Source organism: Plecotus auritus (genome assembly GCF_963455305.1).
Source record: "Plecotus auritus genome assembly, chromosome: 5".
Classification (NCBI taxonomy): Eukaryota; Metazoa; Chordata; class Mammalia; order Chiroptera; family Vespertilionidae; genus Plecotus; species Plecotus auritus.
This window is the reverse complement of record NC_137776.1, coordinates 65,511,460-65,538,929: the sequence shown is the minus strand read 5'-3', so window position 1 is coordinate 65,538,929 and position 27,470 is coordinate 65,511,460. Positions and strand designations below refer to the sequence as shown.

At 38.8% G+C, this 27,470-nt stretch overlaps 2 protein-coding genes across 7 annotated transcripts in view; one reads left to right on the top strand and one right to left on the bottom strand.

The window, feature by feature from the left end:
• LOC308249133 (uncharacterized protein) overlaps positions 1-20,323 on the top strand; it is a 41,213-nt gene extending 20,890 nt beyond the window's left edge. The window contains exons 3-4 of one of the 4 annotated variants that reach the window (XR_013960678.1): positions 3,272-3,368; positions 16,339-17,556. Coding sequence is in view for 1 of the 4 variants with exons in the window: in XM_080669928.1 (XP_080526054.1) it covers positions 3,272-3,368; positions 20,146-20,255 (207 nt within the window). In the remaining 3 variants the exon portion in view is untranslated. Of the gene's footprint in view, positions 1-3,271; positions 4,443-16,338; positions 17,557-20,145 lie in introns of those variants that run through there. The other 3 variants (XR_013960679.1, XM_080669928.1, XR_013960680.1) reach the window with 3 other exon arrangements.
• ARL5A (ARF like GTPase 5A) lies at positions 1,819-26,809 on the bottom strand. 3 transcript variants are annotated; one of them, XR_013960677.1, is made up of 7 exons: positions 26,437-26,809; positions 16,204-16,264; positions 14,793-14,940; positions 12,145-12,228; positions 6,883-7,034; positions 2,297-3,583; positions 1,819-2,241 (listed from the first exon to the last, which is right to left on the bottom strand). XR_013960677.1 is itself a non-coding variant. In XM_080669924.1 (6 exons), the coding sequence occupies exons 1-6, from the start codon at positions 26,480-26,482 to the stop codon at positions 3,535-3,537; spliced, it is 540 nt and encodes a 179-aa protein (XP_080526050.1). In that variant the 5' UTR covers positions 26,483-26,809; the 3' UTR covers positions 1,819-3,534. The 3 variants fall into 3 exon arrangements, 2 of the variants coding, with proteins under 2 accessions (XP_080526050.1, XP_080526051.1); XM_080669924.1 differs by having other exon boundaries at positions 1,819-3,583; XM_080669925.1 differs by lacking the exon at positions 12,145-12,228 and having other exon boundaries at positions 1,819-3,583; positions 26,437-26,773.
• Positions 26,810-27,470: the final 661 nt, after the last annotated feature.

The window sequence follows — 27,470 nt, the reverse complement described above, 5'->3', positions numbered from 1 at the left end:
GGGTTGTGGGAAAGCTGATCCCGAAGCAAGAAGTTCCAGATTATATTTAGACAGTGGGAGGGATCAAAATTAAGTCATGCAAAGAAACCTTGTCTCTACCCAGCCGTGAAAGATAGATCGATGCCAAAATACAACTGGGCAACTGAGAGACAATGACCCCAAAGCCCACAGATAATCTGGGATGTGCTGCTGTCCCCTATATACAAAGCAGAATGCACTACAGATATATTCCCAAAAATGCCTGCAGAGAAAACTAGAAAACTGTCTACAGTTTTCTATTTACACTAATATAAACAGATTTCGAGGTTGTCTGTACTGTATGTGGTTGCTGTAGTACAGCAATAAATGTAAAGTGCCTGTAACAGAGGGTATAATAGAATCCCACTTCTAGGCATCTTAATAGTATACACTCAGACAAAAAATGAAAAGAATACCTCAGGGACTTCCTGACTCTCCTCGAGCACCCTGCTCTTCTCTGTGGTATCGCTGTAACGACCTACGAGGCACTTTTTAAAGACCAGAAACTCTTCTATTGCATGCCACACTTCTAAGAATCACTTTACCTGCATTAAAAATGCCAGTCAACAATGCTAAAGCTGACTGGCATTTTTTATTCTTAAGGCAAAATGTCATATTCCCTACCAACTTGCCCCTTGTCCCCAGATTACCTGCCTTCATTGTATTCTTTGCCCATTGTGAGAGCCAAAGAAGATAGAACTGAAAATTTCAAACAACTCAATGTACTGTGTAAGATATATCTTATAAATGCCAGTATGACAAAATTTAACTTATTTAAATGCTTATACCATATGGCTACTTTACTAAGATTTCAAGAGAAGTCATATGACTTTCAAAATTAGTAGCAAACATGGGATATTTAAATCCAGCCACATGTACTGAGGTATGAAGCTTTGTTCTTTTCAAAGTTGAGCACAAAATGTTTGTTTACATCCAAGAGTAGTGTATTAAAACCAAAAGCACTGCCCTTTGCTTAAGTCCACTTAAACTACATATAAACTGCCAATATGCTCTCCATCTTATTTAGAATTAATACTATTAAAATGATTTTGATGCATTTTCATACATGAATTTTAATTTTGGTTTTATGCACAAGTATATAGGTAACACATTTCTAATGCTTAGCCTAGAATAGTATAACAAAAAAAATCATATTTTGCAAATGTGGTATCAGATTTCATGCATTCTCATGATGCCATGTCAATAATCTATTACACTAAACCAATTGCAACAATGTAGTGTACGATTCAAACACCCCATTAGAATAAATTTTAGCCAACACCTTGATGACAAGGGAATGTGCTGGTATACTGTTGAACTGATGTGGCAGCAATCCCAGAGACTGAACTGTGGTTATTCAAATTAAAAAATTAAAAGGATAGCCCTAGCTCAGTGGATGGAGCGTCGGCCTGCAGACTGAAGGGTGCCGGGTTCGGCTGCGGTCAAGGGCAGGTACTTGGTTGCAGGCTCCTCCCCAGCCCAGTACCTGGTCAGGGCCCAGGCAGGAGGCAACCAATCGATGTGTTTTTCTCACATTGATGTTTTTCTCTGTCTTTCTCTCTCCTATTCTCCCTAAAAAATCAATGGAAAAATATCCTCAGGGGAGAATTAACAAAAAACAAACAAAAAAATAAAAAGGATAAAAGGTGTGGATTTGCTGGGCTACTGTATTGAATATTTTTCTCTGATGAAACTGCAATACCTACAATATATATTTGGGTTTTAAGAGAGTTTTTAATATATAATAAGTAATTCCTTATAGTTATTTGAAAAAAGTATGAGAACATATGAACAAATAAAGCTTAGTAATTTAGAATTTACTTTTGTAAAAGTTGACAAATAATAAAATATTATACTTGCATTTTGAACATTATAATATAAATATAAAACACAAAACATCCAACATTAAACACTGACCATCTCCTATGCCCAACTTGGACTTAGATAGTGAGCATTTTAATTTTGTAGAAAGGAACTTTCAAAGTTTTGTCAATGCTTACAGTATATACTATTATTCCTCATCAAAATCTTCACAAAATCTAAAAGGCTGGTATTAAAAGAAATTATTTTTTTCTTGAATATTCTAAAACATGCCAGCTTGGATTATTGTTCAGATTTTCAGGGACTCAGTACTCAAGAATATCTGAACACATTTAGTTAGGTAAGTGTTTACAGTTACAACAGAAATACCTGACTTTTCAGATATTGAAGGAAAAAAAAAGCCTACACAAACATAGAAGGTGTTTTTGGGCAAGCTTTTTCTTAGAAAAAATAATGCATTATGTTGATCCATTTTTAAACCAAATTCTTAAAAGCACTAAAAAACTTTGTATTTTATACTTGCCAAACAATACATTCACATGTTATAAGAAGATAAAAGAAAATATAGAAATAAAAAATCTTAAACTATTTCGAAAGTTAAGAATTAAAAATGTTCAAATTAATAAATTATCTTTGTTGCTTGGAAAATATGCTTTACTTTTAATTTCAAATTCACTTTAAATGCTTGACATATAATTTAATACTTAAGAAGAATCTAGCTAAATTATTTGATAATATTTATATGGTGACACTTCTCTGGATAGACATTTCACACAAGTTTTCCATTAATGCTGAAAAATCAGTTGGTAATTTTAATCACAGTTAATAATTGATTAATGGATTAACAATTTACTCAGTAATTTAGATGTTATACGGTCTCATAAAGGGAACAATCAGATAACTGCTCAATGTGCAATTGTGCCCATTAGCAATTCTAAGAACTTGACAGATATTCCACTCATTCGATTACATGCTTGTATGTATGTGATTTGAACAACAAAACATAGGTACCCAATGTCAAACTTTTTTTCTTTCTTTTTTTTAAAGAGCAGCTCAATGATTTTGAGGGTTGATTAGTACAATGCAGAGAGCATAGGGGAAAAGTACAAATTGGCACTTAAACCAATGCCAGTATTCATTTCATTATTGTTATAATTAAGAATATTATTAATTTTTGTTATCCACTTTTCTTTAGAACATAAATCAAAGCCATTAACTTGAGGTTGAGGTATATACACAATACATACACAAATGCAAAATACTTTTCATAAGTAACATTACATTTTAAAATACCAGAAACTGAGTATCTGTGTTGATTTATATTTTGACTTAATGGAACAAAAAGAGAACATTCAACAAAAGAGGGTTATACTGATAATAAAGCTCTTAAAGTTTAAAAAAATGTCTTCCTCTCCTTTTGTACTTACCACAGGCTACACAATGTCTTGAAAGGATTCATTATGAGAAAAATGTCAATCACAGCTTTAAGACCTGGCTTTGGAAGAAACTAATGAGAAAGCAATTGGAAGGTGAGGCTTCATCTTCATTTTCAAATAAGTGGTCTTAATTTTTCTTCTTATAGAAAAAGTTTAAATCAGTTTACTATAAATATATCTGAACCATTAATTTTTGGAGCTTTCAGGTAAAGTCCAGCACTTCGTTTATATAAAGTCTATGAGAAGAAGTCAGTAGAGATCATCTAAGCTTAAGTCGTGACATCATCCATTCCAGTCCTTGGCATAATCTATACAGAAAATAAAATCATTTGATCAAATTCCCAACTAAAAAGCTATAAACAGCGAACTAAAACAAGGTATCATTTTTTCATTTACCTAAACAACAAAGGTTAAAAAATCAATACTGTTCCATGTTGGTGCTGTTGTGGTGAAGCCATACTCTCAAGACACAGTACATCCGTGCTTTCTCATTTGTTTTGTTTCTAGTGCCTAGAACACTGCCTTACATATAAAAGCTCAGTGATTATATAAATGCCCATGGAAAGTAATTTAGCTATACATATTCAAGAGTATTTAAAATATCAATACCCTTTCTATCCTCTTTTCTACTTCAAGAAATACATCCTTATACATAAAGACAGATTTATGTATAAGACTGTTTATCAAAACATTTTTAATAGGAAAAAGAATTTAAATGTCTAGAAATAGAGAAAAATTTAACAAATTATGGACCATTCATGATGAAATATTAAAAACTTCTTTTCAAAAACTACTTTACAATATGATAAAATGCTCATTATTTAAATGAAGTAAAATTGCAGGATATTAAATATATAGTAGAGCTGTTAAAACAGAGTACATATATAATATGTCTGCTACATCTATATATTTACATTTTTTGAAGGAAGTAAAATCTCTTATCGCTAACACCAGTTATCACTGAATAAAGGGTAACTGACTGAGCATAATCCAAAATACTATAAAGACATGTTCATTGTGGTAGAGAAAATGTTTAGCAAGAGAAAAATGATTGTACATATGTTACAACAAAATGAACAACTGTTATGAAGCACTAACCGCTGTCTATCAGGAGCTTTTACAGATATGAGAAACTGAAAAATCAGATTTTTATGTAAGTATGAGTCTAACAATATAAAAGAAGATAGAAATAGAAAAAAAGACAATGATATAAATAAATGATTGGTTCAGTGTTGGCACTGACTGTGCTAAACACTTAATATCCATTATCTTAATACTAGAGGCCCGGTGCATGAAATTTGTGCATGGGGGGGGGGGGGGGGGGAGAGGGGTCCCCTCAGCCCGGCCTGCACCCTCTCCAATTTGGGACTGCTTGGGGGATGTCCAACTGCTGGTTTAGGCCCGATTACTGCACAATCCCAGACCGCTGGCTCCTAACAGCTCACCTGCCTGCCTGCCTGATTGCCCCTAACCACTCTGCCTGCTGGCCTGATTGCCCCTAACCACCTCTTCCTGCCAGCCTGATCGCCCCTAACTGCTCTCCCCTGCCAGCCTGATTGACACTAACTGCTCTCCCCTGCCGGCCTGATCACCCCTAACCGCCTCTGCCTCGGCCCCTGCCACTGTGGCTTTGTCTGGAAGGATGACCAGAAGACGTCTGGTCTATCGGTCTAATTAGCATATTACCCTTTTATTAGTATAGATTTCTTTACAACAGTGAGATCAGAACCCTTCCCATATTAGAGGAAAACTGGGCTTGGAGAGGTTAGCAAATGGCAGAGATAAGAGTTAAGTCCGACCAACACTAAAACCAAGAATTCAGACCAAGGTGGCCAGACCACAATAGGGAAGCATCTCCTCCAAAACCAAACACTTACACTTGCTGACTGCTGCAAATGGAGGCCCACATACACCAAGAATTGAAAAGATACCATCAGCTATCTATTTCCTCTTTCAAAAATGAAACTGCCAGAGTTCATATCCATCCTAACTAATGATGTATTTTCTACACAATTTCTCAAAGTATATAAGCTAAGTATTATATAAATCCTAGACGATTTGTCTTTGTGGTCAAATTTAGTATTATATCAGTGCTTTTGCTTAAAGTCCTTTCATAGATAAAGATATATCTACAGGTATCTGTATTAAACTATTTGACAGAAACATGTAACATTTTTACTTAAATGAATATGTGGAGAGTTGGTATTATCTATGAAATTTTCTTTAAATGAAAAGATTTGCTTTTTTGAGGTTCTAATTAAGCTCTCCAAATGTCTGTAATTAGATAACAGTGCCTTCTATTTCACTAAGATTCAACTTCATCTCCCATTTAATTATTTTTTTGTTTGTTTGTTTTGTTTTGTTTTGTTTTGTTTTGTTTTTGGCTGCTTCTGATCTGGGCACTACTGGGGGCACTTGCTGCCCTCATCAGTAAATCAAGACCAGCAGATTCTCTCCGAGAACTCTAGCACACCAGGACAATAGCTGTCAAGATGTGACTCTAGTCTCAGGTTTTCTTTGTTTATAAAAGGTACATACATAACAGATTCTAAAGAGAGTTCTTAATTTGGGGTTGAGGTTCTTCTTCTGGTATTAGGAAAGGGCAGAAGCTTGGGGCATAAATAGATGAATTAGCTGAAGTGGGAGAAATTCCCTTCCTTTCAAAACCATAATGATAGTTAAAGCCATATAATGACTTATTGAAACTATCTGTGCCCCAAGCTTCTGCCCTTTCCTAAAACCTGAAGAACCACAACCCCAAATTTAAGACTCTAGAATCCTTCATCTCCAATTATTTTTTTCTCTGCTTTTAAATATATACAGATCTACCACATTTTAGGAAAACAGCTACAACGAAAGTATTATTTCATTTGCTCAGCCTTTTAGCTTTTTATCCTATTTCTAACCTCCTCTATTCCATCTCTCCTAACAGCACTCTCCATCTTTCTAGTCATTGACATTATATTTAACAATGCTGACAACCACTTCATTTTTGAAATCCTCTCATTTCTGGGCATTAGACTACGGCAAAATTCTACTATAGGCACCTACCCTCCTTTCCAGAACCAGGAACCTTTGTGCCATACTCTCTCCAATTCTAACACTTTTAAAAAAAAAAAAAATTGCAACAACTCGCACTTGACAACAGTGGTGGCAAAAGTGAGTACACCCAAACTAGTCTAGTTCAACTTCTTTATGCATAAAGTGTGAATTTAAAACAACTGGTCTACATGACTGTTAGGAATAAATGATACACTGTAAGGAACACTCAAGACATAGGACAGGCTTAGCAAGTGTTAGTTCCTTTCTTATAGCGAAAGTCCCACCACCAATAAGAACTGTTTTCCGACTTGTCCAGCTCCCCTTGACATTGTAATGTCTCTGAACTCCTACAGCAACTGTAACTATGTGCACATATTAGTTCAGTATGTGTATGCTGTGTTTTATTCTTTACAGAACCAAGTTAAAAACTCTCACTATTGACATGGACTATGTCTTACATCTCTTCCTTAGAACAATCTGTACGTGGTAACCTTAAAATTGGATTTTAGGAAGAAATTCATATTCCTAAACTAAAGACACGTTATCCATGGGGAAGACTTCTTACCCCTCGCCAGTAAGAGCACAGCATGCCTGGATATGCCACTGGTGATCTTTAATAGAAGTTAGTTTCAAAAACTGGGAGATTTCTGCCACAGTCATGCATTCTTTAACATCTTGTTTATTAGCAAAAATCAGCAATCCAGCTTTCCTTAGATCCTGTAAAGGCAAATAAAATGATAAGGACCAATGCATTTTTTTCAGATTTTCTAACTTAATGAATAGAATATTTTTTTTGTAATCTTTATAACCTAGAATTTCTCAACTACTTGATATAAAAGCATTTCATAGCTCTTATACTGATGGAAGGTAAACTTCAAACTGAACACATTTTAAATAAATCTATCTATACTTGTATGTATTTATATATTTCTTATAGTCCTAGATTACATTTATGGTCCTAAGTGCTATATTTACCAAGCAGCCATGTCTTCAAATATATAATTACCCATTTTCCCCAACCTCAAACTAGGCTTCTATGGCTACTAAGAATTACTTTTTAGCATGGCACTCAAGAGCTTTTAAAAATTCTACTGCAACCTAGTACCTTCTAGGTACATAGGAAAAAAACTAATTCATTATATACAACGTATGCCTTGGACTGTAGGGTTGGGGAACATCCGGCCCACCAGTCCTATAAGGCCCACAAAATCATTTGGTCTGACCCTGCCAAGGCATTAGGGAGGGGTGAGTTATTTAAATGTTTGACCAAATATAGCAGGCTTTTTTCCAAAAAACATCTTTTTATTTATTTTTAGAGAGAGAGGAAGGGAGAGAGAGAAACACTGATGTGAGAGCGATGGGCCACCTCTGGGGATCAAGCCTGCAACCCAGGCATGTGCTGACTGGGAATGAACTGGCCACCTTTCTGTGCATGGGATGACACCCAACCACCCAAGCCACACTGGAGCAGGCTAATTTTTAAGCTGATAATTTTATAGGGCCTGCAAATGATGTTATAAATATCCTAATGGCCCTTGGAAGTAAAAAGGTTCCCCACCCCTGCCTTAGAGACTTAGGACTTAATTCTCAGTTGAATGGTGCTATCCTAAACCAACCCTATCATTTTCTGAGACCTAACTCCTCTATCTTTGTCCATGATGATTTCTTAGATTTGAATATTTGATATGGCCATCTTGGATTGGCATTAAACTTATCAACTAAGTTCTACCACTTCAATTCTTTGACTCTGAGGCAAAAACCCTTAAAAACCCTTTCTGAATTTGTTCCTCCTTATCAACATTTATTGAGTATCTAACTTGAGCAAGCCACCCATCACACTGTTCCATTTCTGGTATTAGGAAAGGGCAGAAGCTTGGGGCATAAATAGATGAATTAGCTGAAGTGGGAGAAATTCCCTTCCTTTCAAAACCATGGTGAGTTAAAGCCATATAATGACTTTTTCTAAATAAAAACTCTTTAATCCTTACAAGATTGCTATAAGATAGGCTTTACTAGTCCCATTTTACAGATGAGGACTGATGTAAGTAACTCAGACAAGGTCATATAGCTACTCAATAATAGCACCTAGTTTGAGCCGAGATCTTCCTATTATAACTATTGCCCCTCATCTGTAAAATGCTGAAACTACTACCTAACTCTTAGGGATGTGGTTTTAATAAATGAATTACATTTAAACTACTCAATTCAGCACCTGACTTTTGGTGAAAGTTCAACAAATGTTAGTTCATTTATTGCCCCCCAAATAATAATTACCTTACCATTCTGCATGCCCCAAAATGACTGGTATGCTTTATTCACAACACAGACCAAGGTTCTTGGCCTCCTTTGACTCTACTCCACTCTTCCCTCTTGCAACCATTTTTACAGTCTGGGACTTCCCTGATAATCTACTGAAGATTGTAATAGACCTTTTATTCATAAAAATGCACATTTGTATATATGCAAAAAAAAAAGTATATGTATAATTTTAAAGTGTTAATAGATACTCTAAAGTCCATTCATAGATCATGGACTAAGAACCAATGATGGATACACTCTGTGTATTAAACTCTCATAATACTCTTCCTATATATATGAAGATACTGTGGTTTGGGTGCTATGCTTGCAAGTTTTCTCAACTGTGTTCTTTCTTCTTAGGGATTTTAGTGGGATATTTTGTTTTCAATCATGTGTATATGTGCTTGAAGCAGGAAAGTCTTCAATGGGTACAAACTGACATTGTTCCACAATATTTTACTCTTGTTAAAATAGTTTCATTGACTTCTTTGATTCTTTCAGATGTAAATAAAAAATGTAAGGGGTAAGAGGACTTAGGCAAAAGGTTTTATATAACAACGGAGACTGACTTTAGTTACAGTGCCCTCTGCAGGATGGCAGCTATAGTAACACAGTTAATGAGTTACCTGAAGAGCATGGTCAGAAAAGGATACTAGAATGTTAACTTTTAAGATTTCTCATTCAATTTGTTTCATCTATAGTTCAGTTTACCTGTTTATATAATAAAAGGCAAAAATATGAATGGATGGACTATATATATATATATATATATTCATTATTGAGGATACAGATATTTTTTCTCTTATCTTAAATGGAAATGGAACAGCATCAATAGTTGATATGTGGCTGAATCACTGAGTAGATGGACTTTCCATGGATTTAATTCCTATCTTCCTATCTTCCAGGTTTCAATATCTCTTGCTAGTGTCTGTTGAAACCTTTTATATAGGTCAGGATTGGTAATGCTGACACATTCTAAGAACAAAATTTTGACAACAGAAATAACTTGGCAAAATTTAGGAAACATAAATTTATACTATCTTATTTATAAGTAATCTATATTCCTCACGTCTAGTGATTAAATTATTTGGAGAAGCCCCTGGACTACAATTTGAAAAGGGTAAGAAATAAAGCCTTTTATTTGAAAGGTCTCAAAAACACACTGAAAAAACCCGTATTGAATATAATTTTTCTACATCTCATAGGCTCAAATTTTTTTATTTGGGGTTCTTGATTAAAAAAACAACAGCGGCTGTTATTACCTATTTTTACATAGTTAGGAAGAGAGCAAAAAAAAAATAGTCCTTTACTTTTTATTATTCAGCACCAATTATGCCTTATGATAACAGTAAAAAAAAAGTTATATAGGATTAAGGCTGTTCATCAACTTGACTTAACAAGAGGTCAAGTGTAAGGTGAACAGCTGTGATCTTTTATTCATCAGCCATCTTAAGCACGTTAAAAAAACTTTCTGCTACATATTACAGATTTCTGGTCTTAAGATTTCAGTTTAGTCAAGAAGATGAGTAATAGCACATGCAAGATATATTTACTTAGCATCTTCTATATGCCATATGTAGTTGTCAATTTGTTCCTCAAAGCTTCATTTGTGAAGGTAATTCCTAGAAGTTGAGTCATTCTGAATAAAATTTCATCTGTCCTTTTGTATTTGGAACTATTTTAAAATTCATGAGCTTCAAAGTTTTGCACTTCATTTAAGATGAAGCTTTCAGTAATACTGAAAAACATTTTATAGTTCTGTATTTAGTAATGCATGTAAAGAATCATTATCAGTGATGGTGATAAAATTCTGTTGGTGATTGTGGTATGAAACATCTGACTATCCCCATTGAAAATTTGTTTCTCATTAAGCCATCTTATTCTTTGATCCATTTGTTCCCCTTCAGAACTCTATTTGGCTCTTCTGGACCCTTTTAAGTGACTTACTCTAGTTCCCAACTTCATATGTAATTCCTTTCTTCTCTGGTAATCTCCCCATTCTTTCCTTTCATTTTCCAACTATGCCCTATTTGTCCCCCACTCTCCTCACCCCCCACCTTCAGCAAGAGCAAGAATGATGAAAATGCCTAAATTCAAAGCCTGGCTCTTATAAGCCTAACAAATGGACACAGACAACAGGGGGGTGAGGGCATTAGTGGAGGAGGGGGCGCAATGGGGGGATAAGGACACATATGTAATACTTTAATCAATAAAGGAATAAAAAAAAAAGCTGATTAGGTCACATATTGACTTCCCAGGTTAATAGCCCCAACAAGTAAAATACAGTGACTTTGTTTGAGCCCTACTACTTTCTATACTGATCCTGCTTACATAACTGGCCAGTTAGAGTAAGAATCAAATAGGGAGGCTGTGTATTAACAGGGTAAAAAATACAGCTAAGACAAATATGTGTGTCTTAGTTTTCTTTTTCCAAAGTCTTCATAGAACATAAACAACTCTTTGGTATAAACCGAAAAACATATTTTTGTAAAATACAAAGGGGAAATGAAAAAACTCCTTAGTGTTCTGCCTCTTTTATAGCTTGTTTGACAAAGTAGAATCGCAACTTGTTAAGTGCACGCACAATAGCAAGATGCATTTAAAAAAACACACAAAAACCCAAGGGATTTAACACAGCTGCTCGAATCAGTCTAAAACAGGGGAAAGTGCATCTTGGTGGGCATGATCACAAGGAAAACAGGAACTTCAACTTACATAACTACTAGCTTTCTTAAGTCTTGAAGAGTTGCCCGAAACATACCAAAATTCTTAATGCAAATCATCAAATCAATATTAAAATATAAAACTTTGTTATAAAGATATCCCAGATTTTTAAGCTTTATTAAAATTCCACTAAAATAAAAAGTATATAACACACATCTAAATATTCACTTTCCTATTCCCATCTATAAATAAATTTATTCCATCTGCAATAAAAAAATCATAAAAATATAATCAATTGCCACTATGGTAAGTATTATATGGTTTTATAGTTACTATTATCATTACTGACTATAGTATTCAGTTTATTCAATTTTTAAATTATGCTACTAGTAATACTTCTTAAGGACTTTGAAATGTGGATAGCCATATGGTTTCTTTAGTCAAAGGACAATATCGAAGAAACCTAAGAGCAACTATATTTAAATATTAGTCTAACAACTGAGTTGCAATCAAGACTTGCTGTGTGTCTGTGAGACTTTAAAATTTCATTTCCAATGATAATCCTCGGTATAATTAATCTATTCAAAATGTAAAAGAAAGCCAATTTAGGTCTTTTTCCTCAGAAAAACTTCTACACCAAATTTATCTGGGATACGTGAAATAAGATTCTACAAATGAGACCACATGCTTTCTGCTGCTTTCAGATACACTTCTGATTTGAGAAGTGTCAAAATTATAAAGCAGACATGGCCAGCGGATAAATAACTTTTTCTTTTCATTTGAAATAGTATCCTTCTGAAAAGTAGAAAGAAGAAATGTGACAGAAATATCCCATAAACACATCTTATGCCAGAGTCCTACTTACCTCATGGGCTAACATCTTATAGAGTTCTTCTCTAGTTACAGAAATCCTTTCTCTGTCTGTACTGTCCACAACAACTATTACAAACTAAAATAATTACAAAAAAAGTCATTAATGATTATATAATTTTATATATTGTAAAATTTATGAAGTGCTGATTTGATTTACAGGCTATAATTATCAAGAAATTAGAACCTTATGGTATGGTATTATTGAAAAACCAGAGATACCTACTATATATACATCATAAAGACTAAAGGTCTGATCTATTTCTAAGTCAAATATATTTACTAAATTTTAAGAGAAAAATAGGAGAAAAGAGAACACATACTAACATACTATTAGAATATTCTGCTAATATTTTAACCAATATAACACATTTGTTTCCTAACTTAATATTCTGAATGCTAACAAGACTATATCCATCTATTTACACTATAAGTCAAGAAAAAAATATATTACGGTCATAAACTTAAGTTACTTCTAGACAGTTGTTATTTATTATATTAATATCAATTTGAAAATCCAAAAGGGAATGGGTTAGGGAGTAAAGTACCATGACAGTTAAAATCAACAAATTGCAAGAACAGATCTATATCTAAAGCCATGCTCTCTTCCTTATATAAATGGCACCTGCTACTGGCAAGCACAACTCTCTCCTGAACTGGTAAGGCTATTATTAGAAGATGCAATGAAAAACCTGTGAAGGAGCTGTACAGAACTGCACTACACTGCACCTCTTCCTAATGCCATGCCCACCAAAAGGGAAACAGGAGCAGATATAGTCACTTTACGATGGCGTTTGTGATGCCCGTGTTAATTCTGACTGCCTATTATTAACATGCACTATTCATTTTTTAGAACTAGTTTTTCATTTCCAAATAAACCACTGTAATTTTCAGAGTCTTTTCTATTCTACAGATTTCAGAAACCATAAGGATAAAAGAACTACTAGTTTACCTCTTCTCTCACTTGAAACCTCACTGATAAGTAGTTTTATTACTGTCAGACTCATTCTATTCTGAGGTACTTTAATAAAGCTATTAATTTTCAAAGTGTTGCCATGAATTTGATACCTGCATCGTTATATTTAGGAATAGTAACCATATCTACCTTTCTTTCTCCAAAAAGAAACCCATGATCAAATGCATTATGGAGTGTTAGGAAATCAGGTCATTAGAAACACTTAATTGTGTCTAACTAATGACATTATTCACCTCTGTATACATTTGGAATTTTATTAACTTACTAGAGGCCCGGTGCATGAAAATTCATGCACCGAAGGGGGGGTTCCTCAGCTCGGCCTGCCCCCTCTCACAGTCTGGGAGCCCTCAGGGGCAGGAGGCAGCCTGGCGATCAGGGGAAGGTGATGCCCCCATCACACCTGTGCTGCTGCCACTGCTGGCAGCGCAAGCCTCAGCTTGCCCTGGTTACCTGAGCCTCAGGCGGCGCTGGGTGACTGCAGCCACCATCCGAGGCTTGCCTGCGCCACGGGCCAGCCCTGGGCAGTTGCGGGGCTGAGGGGACTTGGGGACTCCAGAGGCAGGCGTGCGGAGTGGCTGGACCCGCCCGGGGGTGGGCCCAGCCGTGCCGCATGCCTGCCGCCCCAGCAGGGCTGAGGGGACTGGGTGCCACCATCTTGTGGCTGTGGGTGCCGCCATCTTTGAGGGCGTGGCAGTCAATTAGTATATTCCCTCCTTATTGGCTGTGGGTGCACCATCTTTGTGAGGGCATGACAGTCAATTAGCATATTTCCTCTTTATTAGACAGGATAATCAGCACTATAAAAACAATTGTCACAGGCTTTCAATTTGCAAGGTCTATACCAGGGGTGGGCAAACTTTTTGACTCGAGGGCCACCATGGGTTCTTAAACTGGAACGGAGGGCCAGAACAAAAGCATGGATGGAGTGTTTGTGTGAACTAATATAAATTCAAAGTAAAGGAGCGGAGGGGAGAGCAAGAGAACCCTCCGCCCTTTCGGCTCCGCGGGCCGGATAGAACAGCCGAATGGGCCGGATCCAGCCCGCGGGCCCAGTTTGCCCACGGCTGGTCTATACAATGAAGGTCTGCAATTTCCTCTTGGGAAATAGTATATAAATAAAAACATGGTGTTGTCTAAATTGCTTGAGAATCAAAAGGAAAAAAATTCTTTAATGTGCAATTGTGTTGCATAAAATAAAATACATGGTAAAATTTTGGCCAGGATTGAAACCACCAGATTTTACCTAGATTCCTTCTACACAAAAATAAACAGTAAAAAAGAAATGATATTACAAACTGTGAGATGGAATTCATTATAAAAACAACTACTTAAATTCTGGGATCAATACATAATCAGACTAATCAACCACCAATTCTCCTTACAGAGATTCAATGAGAGTGGATATACAGGACAATGACCCTGAAATAGGGAATCAAAGATTCCACAATGTTTAAAATCTACTTCTATTAACATACTGTGATATTTCAAAAAGATTAATTATAAGAGTTCATATCTAAAAGGTGTTTTCCAAGCATTCTGCTCATAGAAGTTCTAATATATTAAGAAATATCGGGGAGGGGTCAATGGGGAGGAGGGGAAGGAGTCATATGTAATACTTTAAACAATAAAGAATTTAAATTTTTTTTAAAAAAAGAAAGAAACATTACCTCTGTGTTAGTATAGTAAGTGTTCCAGGAAGAACGAAGAGATTCTTGGCCACCAATATCCCACATTAGAAATCGTGTATTATTAATTACTATCTCTTCTACATTACTTCCTATTGTGGGGGATGTATGTACAACTTCATTCATAGAACTGAAAAAAAATAATTCGAACATGTTACAATTAGCTAGGAAGTTAGATTGTTTGAATATTTTTCAATCAAGGAACCAGTCAGTATGACCTCCTTTTATATATTATACCCAAATGTCCCTTTTTCAGTAGCTGAGCTAAGGGTTTAAACAGAGGTGGAACTAGGCAGTGGACTATCTGAGATACTCTACATTCAATTTTAGGAAACTACATAAATACATATTTCTCTACTTTCTAAAAGCAAAACAACCACTGTCATAAAAATGTCAACTCTTTAGAGTAGGGGTGGGGAGTGTCTGGCCTGCAGGTCCTATAAGGCCCACGAAATCATTTGCTTTTGCCCTGCCAAGGCACTAGGAGTGCGTTAATTATTGACCAAATATAGCAGGCTAATCTTTAAGTTGATAATTTTGTATACACCTCAAATGATGTTATAAATATCCAAATGGCCCCTGACAGAAAAGAGGTTCCCCACCCCTGCTCTAGAGTAACTTAAATTCCATATAACTTTTTATTGCTTTCATTAATCAATATCACTCAGGCAGAAAAAGTAACTATCCTATATAATAAACTAGAGGCCCAATGCACGAAATTTGTGCAGGTGGGGGGGGGTGGGGTTAGGGGGGTGTTCCTCAGCCCAGCCTGCGCCCTCTCTCGCAATCTGGGACCCCTCGCTCCTAACCGCCTGCCTGTTTGCTCCTAACCACCCACCTGCTCGCTCCTTACCGCTTGACTGGCCACTCCTTACCACCCGCCTGTTTGCTCCTTACCGCTTGGCTCACCACTCCTTAGCACTGCAGTAGAGGAGGGAGGCTCCCGCCACTGCCGCTGCGCTTGCCAGCGGTGAGCCCGGCTTCTGGCTGAGCGGTGCTCCCTCTGTGGGAGTGCTCTGACCACCAGGGGGCAGCTCCTGCCCCTGGTGGTCAGTGTGCGTCATAGCGACCCGTCGTTCTGGTCATCCAGTTGTTCCACTGTAATGGTGGCTGGGCTTTTATTATATAGAAGGTAATATGCAAATTGACCCCTCAGGAGGTCGACCAACCAGGAGTTCAACAACTCGCTATGACGTACACTGACCACCAGGGGGCGGCGCAGAACAATGGAAGGCCCCAGCCAGCAGCCGGCAGCCAGCAGCAGCCAGGGGAAGGAAGGCCCCAATCGGCCCTGATCGCCGGCCAGGCCTAAGGACCCTACCCATGCTCGAATTTCGTGCACCAGGCCTCTAGTAAACAATAAAATAAAAATGTGAAAGTAGTTAATACTTACAATTGGTAAAGAATGGTAGTTTTTCCTGCATTATCCAGCCCAACAATGATAACTTTGTGCTCTGAAATGAATAAAACACCAGTGATTAATGAAAAACAAAATTTTAAAATATCCTATTTCATCCATTCTTTCCAGCTATGTTATAACTCAGCACTTTAACCTTTAACTCTAAAGACCAGCAGAAGTGAACCATTGGTCTCACCTTCCCCACCACTTCTGTGGAGCAGTCTGAAATCTCTTTGGAGGGCATCCCAATGGGACTCCATGATCCAGAAATCTTCCACCTCTTCATCCTGCCTGAACACCTACGAGCCACAATCATTACCAACTTTACTCCCTCCCAAGACTTGTCTCTATTTGAGTTTTCACCTGTTTTTACAATAAAGCACCAATAGCTGTTTTTGACAGCTTCCTAATTTTAACATATGTCATGTGGGTCACAGTGAAAACCATAAAATTAAGACATAATTGTAGAATGGGCTCAAAGATAAAGGTACCAATTCAATGGTAAAGAAAAGCCAGTTTATTCCCAAAAGTAGGGTTAGATTATTCACACTTTTTGATATAGGCATACCTAAAATCATTGCAGGTTCTGTTCTAGACCACCACAATAAAGTGAATATTGCAATAAAATGACTCAAACAAGTTTTTGGTTTTCCAGCGTATATAGAAGTTATGTTTACACTACACTATAGTCTACCAAGTGTACAACTGCATTATGTCTAAAAAATAATGTACATTACAAAATACTATACTGATAAAAATACTAACCATCATCTGAGCCTTCAGCGAGTAGTAATCTTTTTGCTTGCCTCTATTTTGATGGCTGCTGACTGATCAGGGTAGTGGTTGCTGAAGGTTGGGGTGGCTGTAGCAATTTCTTAAAATAAGACAATGAAGTCTGCCACATGGATTGACCCTTTCATGAACAATTTCTTTGTGATATGCAATGCTGCTGGATAGCATTTTACACAAAGAACCGTCAAAATTGGAGTCAATCCTCTCAAACCCTGCCTGGACTTTATCAACTATGTGTATATAATACTCTAAAATCCTTTGTCATTTCAACATTCCTGACAGCATTTTTACCAGTAGATTCCATCCTAAGAAACCATGGTCTCTGTCATCCATTAGAAGCAACTCTTCATCCACTAAAGTTTTATCATGCGATTGCAGCAATTCAGTCAGATCTTCAGGCTAATTCTAATTCTCTATTTCTACCACATCTGCAGTTACTTCCTCCATTGAAGTCTTGAACTCCTCAAAATTATCCTTGAGGGTTGGAATTAACTCTTGTAAATGTTGATATTTTGACCTCTTCTCTTAATCCTATATAATAAAAGCCTAATATGCAAATTGTCCCCTCGAAGGGGAGTTTGACCGCTTGCTATGATGTGTGCTGATCACCAGGGGGCGGCACGGAACATGGCAGGCGTTGGTGACACAGTGCTGGCAATGGGCGCTGCAGGCCCCGATGGGCCCCGACGAGAGCTGGACTGGGGCGGGATGGTGGAGCAGGTGAGTGGACAGCACCAGGCCAAGGCGGGTGCAAGCCACTAGTCGCCGGGCAGGGGCCGATCGCCCCACTGCCGCAGGACTCCCAGGCACTGAGGGAGCCGGGCGGGGGCCCGATGCCCCACCGATGCAATCGCAGGGCGAACAGTGGTGCGACCGGGCCCCCACAGGCGGTGACCAGCAGCAGTGGCCGGGGGCGGGGCTGCCACCCTGCTCCATAAGCACCTGGAAGCCAGGTGGGGACAGGGCAATCGGGCCCGCAGGCAGCGACCACTAGCAGCAGTGAGGGGCAGGTGGCTGGGGGAAGAGAGGGAGTACCCGGCTGGCAGCCAGCAGCTGCTAGGGACCCTACCAGTGCACGAATTTTGTGCACTGGGCCTCTAGTCATAAATGTTCTTAATGGCATCTAAAATGGTGAATTCTTTCCAGAAAGTTTTTAATTTACTTTGCCCAGATGCATCAGAGAAATCACTACCTATGGCACCTATAACCTAACAAAACATATTTATTTTTTTTTAATCTTTATCTGAGGATATTTTTGCCAATGTTTCTTGAAAGTGGAAAGGAGGGAGGAGGGGGGCGTGAGAGAGAGAGAGAGAGAGAGAGAAAAAAAGAGAGAGAGAGAGAGAGAGAGAGAGAGGAGAGAAAGGAGATAGAGGGAAATATCGATGGGAGACACAAGGTCGCCTCCTGCATGCACCCCAACCAGGGCTGGGGAACGTGCAACTGAGGTATATGAATCAAACCCACGACCCTATGGTCCACAGGCCAATGCTCTAACCACTGTGCAAAACTGGCCAGGTCACAAAATGTATTTGTGTTTTTGTTTTTTATTGATTTCAGAGATGAAGGGAGAGGAAGAGAGAGGTAGAAACATCAATGATAAGAGAGAATCATTGATCAGCTGCCTCCTACACACCCCTCACGGCATGTGCAACCCAGGCATGTACCCTGACCAGGAACCGAACCAGGCAGAAACCCTTCAGTCCGTAGGTCGATGCTCTATCCACTGAGCCAAACTGGCCAGGGCACAAAATGTATTTCTTAAATAAGGCTTGAAAGTTGAAATTAATCCTTGATCCATGGGCCACAGAAGGAAATTTATGTTCACAGGCATGAAAACAAAATTAACCTCATTGTACACCTCCATCAAAGCTCTTGGGTGACCAGGTACATTGTCAGTAATATTTTGAAAGGAATCTTTTTTTTCTAAGCAGTAGGTCTCAACAGTGGGTTTAAAATAGTCAGTAAACCATGTTGTTTATAGAGCACATAGAGTAGATTTAGCATACTTCTAAAGGCTCTAGGATTTTTGGAATAGTTAAATGAGCACTGGCTTCAACTGAAAGTCACCAGCTGCACTAACCCCTAACAAGAGAGTCAGCCTGTCCTCTGAAGCATGAAACCCAGGCATTGACTTCTCCTCTCTAGCTATGAAACTCCTAGATGGCATCTTTTTCCAATAAAAGGCTGTCTCATCAATAAAATCTGTTACTTGGTGTAGCCACCTTCATTAATTAACTAACCTAATCTTCTGGATAACATGTTGCAGCTTTGACATTAGCACTTGAGGCTTCACCTCCAACTTTTATGTAATGGAAACAGCTTCTTTCCTCAGACCTCATGAATTAACCTCTGTTAGCTTCAAATTTTTCTTTTATAGGTTCCTCACCTCTCAACCTTCAGAGGATTCAAGGGAGTTAGGGCTTTACTCTGAATTAGGCTTTGGTTTAAGGGAATGTTGTGGCTGGTTTATAGAAACTACTAAAATTTTTTCCATATCAGCAATAAGTCTGTTTCCCTTTCTTACTATTTACTGTTCACTGAAGTAGCACTTTTAATTTCCTTTGTATTCACAATTTGGCTAATTGTTTGGTGCAAGAGGCCTAGCTTTTGGCCTATCTCAGCTTCTGACAAGCATTTCTCACTAAACTTAATTTCTAGCTTTTGATTTAAACTGAAAAATGTGCAATTCTTCCTTTCACTTGAACACTTAGAGGATTATTAATTACTGTAGGATTAATTGGTCTAATTTCAGTACTGTTATCTCAGAGACTAGGGAGGCCAGAGGAAACAGAGATGAAGGAATCGCCAGTTGGTGGAGCAGTCAGAACACACACATTTATTAAGTTCATTGTCTTATATGGATGGCGCTGTTCACTGTGCCCCAAAATAATGACACTAGTAAGTAATGTCAAAACTCACTGATCATAGATCATCATAACAAATATAATAATAAGTGAAATATTGTGGGAATCACCAAAATGTGACAAAGTGAAAAAAAATGGTGTTGGAAAAATGGCACCAAAAGTTATTCGATGCAGGATTGCCACAAACCTTCAATCTGTAAAAAAACACAGCATATGTGAAGTGCAATAAAACGAGGTATGCTTGTACTAAATCAAAGCTTCTTTTGACCATCTTTAGGTTTTGTCACCACTCCAGCCTATTCCTCTTATTACCAAGATGAAGCAGCAGTCTATGCAAAACATAAATTTGCAGCCAAAAAACATTATAATGTTCTTCAAGACAAATGAACCTAAAATACAATATGCATATTAAGAGATGTTATTATGGGCAAATTTAATAAATTTTTGTCTATTCCAATTCTTTGATGCATATGATTCATTTACAAGTTTATCGCTTAATATAATTTCTCTTTTAGACTATCTATGCCACAGCACTCTTGCAGTTACTCATATAAGCCCAAACAACTACACACTGTTACAATATTTAGATCGAATTTTGAGTTATCATTTAGGCTTTAGTTTCCTAATCAGTACTTTACTGGTTTGTGTGTGTTTTTTCATGAAAATGCTTCTAGTTTCACTTATTTCCTTTTCACACATCCAGGCAGCCTAGAGTTCCATTTATTGCCAGTTTCTAAGAGTCAATATATAGGCATCCAACTACCAGACAGTAAATTAAGAAAAAAGGAGTATTGTCATCCTTCAATTCTCTGAATCATATCAAAGCCAGAAAACACAAATACTAAGGCAGATAAATTGAGTCATCCTGATTCTTCATTCTCACCTCATACCCAAACTCACTATGCCCTTTTGATTCTATCTCACATACAGCAAAAAATCCATTTCTATCACATTCACCATAGTTCCCTCTGGCCACTGCACAGTCTGGAATAAAGCATGTGCTTAATAGAGTATGAATAAATAAATAAATCTAGAAGATACAAAGATTAGAAGGGAGCTAACTGATGAAGTCACTATGTATTACAAATTCCATTTTTAAACTGAAAAGTATCATCAATAAAAAACATTTAAAGATAAACTTGCTATTTATAGCAATGGTAGTAAAGTTTAAGGCGAGGAGGGCAACATCTCTTTTGCACTAAGAAGCTGCTGAATGAAAAGCAATGATTATACATGGCAAAAGTAGACATCCAATCAGAAAACAAACCACATAACATTCTGAAATAGCAAAGTTTAATTTAAAGAAAATAACTATTGCAGGGGGTTGGAGTAAAGAAGGACTGGCTAATAAGAAATAACTCTAGAGATTATAGGAATGACAAATATATGGAACACTAACTACCCCTAGGGCTGGCCCAGAGCTTCCTCCAATTCCCCGGAACTGAGATGCAGACTTTGCTGGAGGGCCTGGCTACGGCTCAATGAATGTCAGAAGTGGCTGTGCAGACTTGCCAATGGATCTTGCTGAAAATCCTCCCCCTACGGGGTGCTTTTCCCTGAGAAGTTATTTGCTACAGGGTCTCCATTCTGAAATCAACTGAAGTGGGTGGTGCCATGGCAAGCTGCTGGCTGCTGCTAACCACTGTGTAGTGCAAGAACCAGCCACTGGAGGTGCTCACACCACAAGAGCAGGACAGATCCTGCTGAGTACCCTTTACCCAGGAAGAAAAACCCTTTCCTCCAGCAGTACCCCTCAAATACTCTATCTACTGACAATGCTTATTTAACATTCTGTCAGCTGGCAAAAGAAAAATGTTTAAAGGACTCAGCTCCATATCCACAGAGCATGCACAAAGGGTGAATATGGAGCGAATTTTTTTTTTCCACCCAAGGATATGCTCTTCATTGATTCCAGTGAAAGAAAGGGAGAGGGAGAGATAGAAACATCAATTGGTTGCCTTCCATATGTGTCCTGACCAGGAATGGAACCCTCAACCCTTCAGTGCATGGGACGATGCTCTAATCAAGCCACACAGGCCAGGGCTGGAGCTAAATTTTTTAATAACTAGCACAATCCACCCCTTGGGCTACTCAGTTTCTACATGTACTCTTCTATACATGTTTGAATTCCCATACAATTAAAAACAAACAAAACAGAAGCAGAGGTGGCTTTCCCAGAACCAGGCTCTGGCAGCACAAGCAGCTTCTCCAGAACTCATTTACTACGTACTTCTTTTCTAAGAACCAATCAGAAGAATGATACAAGGTTATCAATGGGAAAATTTCACACATTTTTTCATAGGTCACATTAGTGTCAGGAAGTTCTTTCCTTTATCTAACATGAACCCTTCTTATACAAAGAAAGTTTTTTGTATGTTTTTTGAGCACTAACTCAGGCACTGGACATAAAATTCCAGGTCTATCACTTTTAATTGTAGTACCTTAAGCAAACAAGTTACCTAATGTTTCTTTGCCCCTATGAAATGGGGAGAATACCTACCTCTCAGGGTTGTTGTGAAGAGTAAATCAATGAAGTGAAGACTAAATCAACTAATCTGCGTACAGCATTTAGAACCTACCCTTGCATAAATCAGTAAATGTTCACTGCTAGCATTTTATCTATAGAGATGGAGTTAGCTTATTTTCTGTCTTCCCAATTAAGAATGAATGGTCCATAAAGGCAGGTGGTTTTTCTGTTTTGTTCCCTGCCTTGTGCCTACCATCAACAATAGTTCCTGACACAAAAGTGGTGCTCAAAATATTCATTTAATAAACCAACCAACCACTGATCACATGCCCTTTTATACTAAAAGACAGTAATGGCATCTCTTCAAAGTTCTAAAGACATAGTTTAGTATCGGGGAAACAGTTAACAGGGGAAAAAAAGGATTGGTGCCAATCTCTTCTTTAAGAAGACAAACATCAGCAACATATTTCTTCAGTGTTTTAACTTGGCTGGATCTGGCATTTACCAGTTTTAAGGCTCAGGAAAATCACTCCACTTGAACCTCAGTTCCCTCTTTTCTTTCTTTCTTTTTTTTAAAATATATTTTATTGATATTTCACAGAGAGGAAGGGAGAGGGATAGAGAGTTAGAAACACTGATGAGAGAGAAACATCAATCAGCTGCCTCCTGCACACCTCCCACTGGGGATGTGCCCGCAACCAAGGTACATGCCCTTGACCAGAATCGAATCCGGGACCTTTCAGTCCGCAGGCCGACGCTCTATCCACTGAGCCAAACCGGTTTCGGCCTCAGTTCCCTCTTTTCAATGGAAAAGAGTAACTCCTTCAAAGGAAAGTTGAAACTTTTTTTTTAAGTGATGCATACATCTCAACACCAGGAAGACAAACAATCTAACTAAAAAATGGGCAAAGGACTTGAACAGACACTTCTCCAAAGAAGACATACAGATGGTCAACAGACATATGAAAAAATGCTCAATGTCACTAATCATCAGAGAGATGCAAATTAAAACCACAATGAGAAATCACCTCACACCTGCCAGAATGGCTACCATCAATAAAACAACAGACAACAAATGTTGGTGAGGATGTGCAGAAAAGGGAACTCTCAGGCACTGTGGGAGGGAATGCAAACTGGTACAGCCACTGTGGAAAAATAGAATGGCATTCCCTCAAAAACTTAAAAAGGCATTTTGACCCAGTGATCTCACTTCTGGGAATATAGCCTAAAAATCCCAAAACACCAATTCGGAAGAATACACGCGTTCATAGCAGTGTTATTTACAATAGCCAAGATCTGGAAACAGCCCAAGTGCTTATCAGTAGGTTAATGGATAGAAAAGCAGTGGTACATTTACACAATGGAATACTATGCGGCCATAAAAAAAGAAGGAACTCTTACTTTTTTGTGATGGCATGAACCTAGAAATTCTTATGCTAAGTAAAATAAGCCAGAGAAAGACAAATACCATGTAATCTCACTTATGTGTGCCATCTAATGAACTGAGGAACAAAACAGAAACAGAGTCATGGATACATGGAACAGACTGACAACTGTCAGTGGGGAGGGGAGAGGGGGAACTGGATGAAAGAAGGTGCACAGACAACAGTGTGGTGATGGTCAGAGGGACAGGAGGGTAGGGGCTGGGTGGAGGTGGGCAAAGAAGGATAAATGGGAACATATGTAATAGTGTCAACAATTATAATAAAGTAAAAAAAGATGCACAGAACAGCATCTAGAATAAAGTTTGTACTCTATTTTATCTAAATATATATCTAAATGCAAACTCTGGTTTTTCAAGTTGGGCAGTATGCAGTCATTGTGCACTAAGCTTAAACTGAGGAAGTTGTTCTGAAGGGGTTTCAGAAAAAAGAGATATTGTACAGTTTAAGTTTCATCAGCATGGCAAATTCTGTAATCCCCCAAATCTCCCTTCCAGAATTTATGTGAAAAGAATATAGGATTGTGTTCTGTATATTTTGAAAGTAAAATAAAGCATCCAAGATATATCTAACTTACATATATCCAATTTAATAGAGAACCAAAAAGACCAGCAAGTATCTGACATTAGATTTAATAGTAAGTATTTTGAAAAGTGACCCTATTGATAACACAACCACATCATTTAGCAGAAGAAAAAGTTTATTCATATTTTTACAATATTGACATCTAAATTTCTAAAGCTCAACTTCATTAATCTGCTTACTATTAATTTCCCAGCACTGAAATAAATGTCCAGTCAAAAATTATGACAAAATACAGGTAATAAGAACACCATATTAGCAGATTTTTAGTAGTAACAATACACACATCCTTATTTTTTACTACTGGCAAGTAGTTGTTGGCAAAGCTCTAATTCATTCTTAAGTTACAGAGACAAATAATTTTATCATTGACTCAAAAGAGAAAGTGGAGATTATCTAATTTTATTGCAGTACCAGAGTAAACTGACAAGCAAACTCTTTCTAAATTTCATAGCAGAGTTGAAATTAGCTTCATTCTGAAAATAATACAAAATTATGGATGTTAAAACTAGAATAGACCTTATCTACTATAAGTGCCACCAATTCTACAGCAATGTAAGTTTCAACACTTGACACCCGGAGATTAGGTTTTCAAGATTTGTAGGCTCCACAGTCACATAGTCAAAATCCCTAGTGTTCTAGGTGAGAACACCTAGACTGAGAGGTTAAGCAACGGACTGGTTTCTACTCCTTCTCTCCCAACAGAAACAAGTAGCCAGAGGCAGTGCAGGTCAGAACTGGTTTTCTCTACTTTATAGAAAAATCCCCATTATCAGAAAAATTGGAAATATTGTTCTTGCATTTAGTATCCTGTGATCTACGCTATTATCTTTAGTTTTTAAAAAGATAACACTAGAAATCACAAATCCCACTTCTGCTAATTTCCGGTCACCATCTTCTATAGGTGAAGCTGAATTATGAAGGAGGAGGTGAGCATAGTGGTTGTACACAATATATGTCACCATTCATTAAGTCCTCATTGGAAAACTTTGGGATGTGACACAAGCACCAGCTTACACAAGAGAAAAACACAAACTAAGTTACTAGCAACAGGAATGATGAATCACCCAACTTGAGCTAGAAAGAAACAAAAGTATACCACTAACTATACTGTATCTTAATGACCATGGAGGCTTTTTGTTAAAATTGCATGCTTTCCCCAGTTTTATACACTCATTTTGTAATAAATTTTAATAAACCTGATAAGCATTTCAAGGCAACATTTGAGTTTAGATGAACTTAAGCATCCCTATATAACACTTCAGACTTACTTGGTAACTTGCTAGTTACCCACGGTTAACAAATGCTTCATATATGTTTTTTACACGCGTTATGTGAAAATGAAACACATTTTCACATTTTTAACACAACAAAAAAAACCCCACACACCACACACACACACACATCCCTCTATTTAAATAAGCACACAAGTAGAAAAATGACCTTAAGCTTAACCTTAAACAGATATATATATATATATATATATATATATATATATATATATATATATACACACACACACATATGGCAAACGGGGGGGAATCCATCGCTATTCAGGTTACAGACGGATGTTCCCAAAGGAGAGTGGAGGTGCAGGGAAGGCTCATAAACCTGAGGGGTACTGGACAGGTGAAGAGCGATTCCTCGTGTTTTCCGCATTCCGCCACCCTCGGTGGCTCCGTGGTGCGGCTGGGGCCACAACCTATAGCCTTCATCGCAGAGAACCCAGCCTGTCTCAGGGTGTGCAATGCCAACTGCTGGAGGAAAAGGGCTGAAAGGCCAGGCTGTGCCACTCAGGGACGTCAGACAAGGAATCTTTTCCATCCCTAACCGAAATCGGAGCAATGGGTGTATGTGCAGGGTGGAATTTCTTAGGAAGCTCCCCTAAGACAAAGGGCTGCGAGTCGGGAACCAACCCCGAGCTGGAAGTGGGACTGAAACCAGGCCCCCGCGGCCCGCACCCCGCGCCCAGACCGCGCGCCACCGCGCCGCCCACACTCCGGAAATAGTGGGAGACCCTCCATCTGGGAGACCCTCCACCCGGGCCACCCGCTCGCCCTCGGCCCGAGACCCTCACCCTGGTGATTGAACAGTCTCCATATCCTGGTGAAGAGAATTCCCATTCTCGGGCAGCGGACCCCCGCCAGCCACCACCCCGTCCGCCTGGCCTCCCTGGGCTTAGGCTGCTCGGGAGGAGAGAGACGCGTCGCAGCCTTCGCTTCTGCTGCCGCTGCTCCCGCGCTGGCCGCCGGCTCGCTTCCTAGGAACCGGAGGGAGGCCGAAGCCCAGGCCGCCTGGCCGCGCGCGAGGGCCCGCCGCTGCCGCCGCGGCACCCGCCTGGCTCGGGGACATCGCCGCCGCGTTGTCTGCGGCGAGCCTCGCGGGCCACCGTCCTCCTCCAGCTCCTCCCGGGCCGCCGCGGTGGCGGCGACCACGCGGGCGGGGGAGCGAGGGGCGGGGCGAGCGGGACCGGAGAGCGCAGGCGCGCGGCCGAGGGGCGGGGCCTGTGGAAGGGCTCGCCCAAGGCCCTCGCTTAACTGGGTGACCTGTAGGCGGCGGGACTGAGCCCGCGGTCCAGGCAATGCGGACTGCGGAGCTGGGGCCGGACTGTCCACTGCTGAGGTTTCCCCGCTGAATTTTGAATTTTGCTTTATTTCACAGAACCATCATGTAAACATGATATTGAGTGCCCAGTGCCTGTCCCCAACGCTTCACACACACTACACCGCAAGCCGTACATCCTGCACGCAGAGACATACTGCTCCTGCAGGACTTGGGGACTTAGCATCTTCCTTTCAAAGCTCTTCCCACGCCCGGTGGCTGCCCGTACCTAGGCAGTGGCCTTATAGCCATCTTTGAACCTCAGGCTCTGACCTCTCCATCTTCCTCCACTTTCAGGCCAGTCTTGCCCTAATCAATAATTTCGATCAAGTTACTCCAATGTTTGAAAATCATGAGTGGCACGAAAGCTGTTTGAGCAGGAGTCCTAACACCTTAGATATTCCCTGTACTCCTAGCTGTCCTTTCCAGCTGTAACTTCCATTGTTCCAAGATGATTAAACAGCTGATCAAATGTTCTCTCTGCTTTTCCAGTCTTCTTACCTGTACACC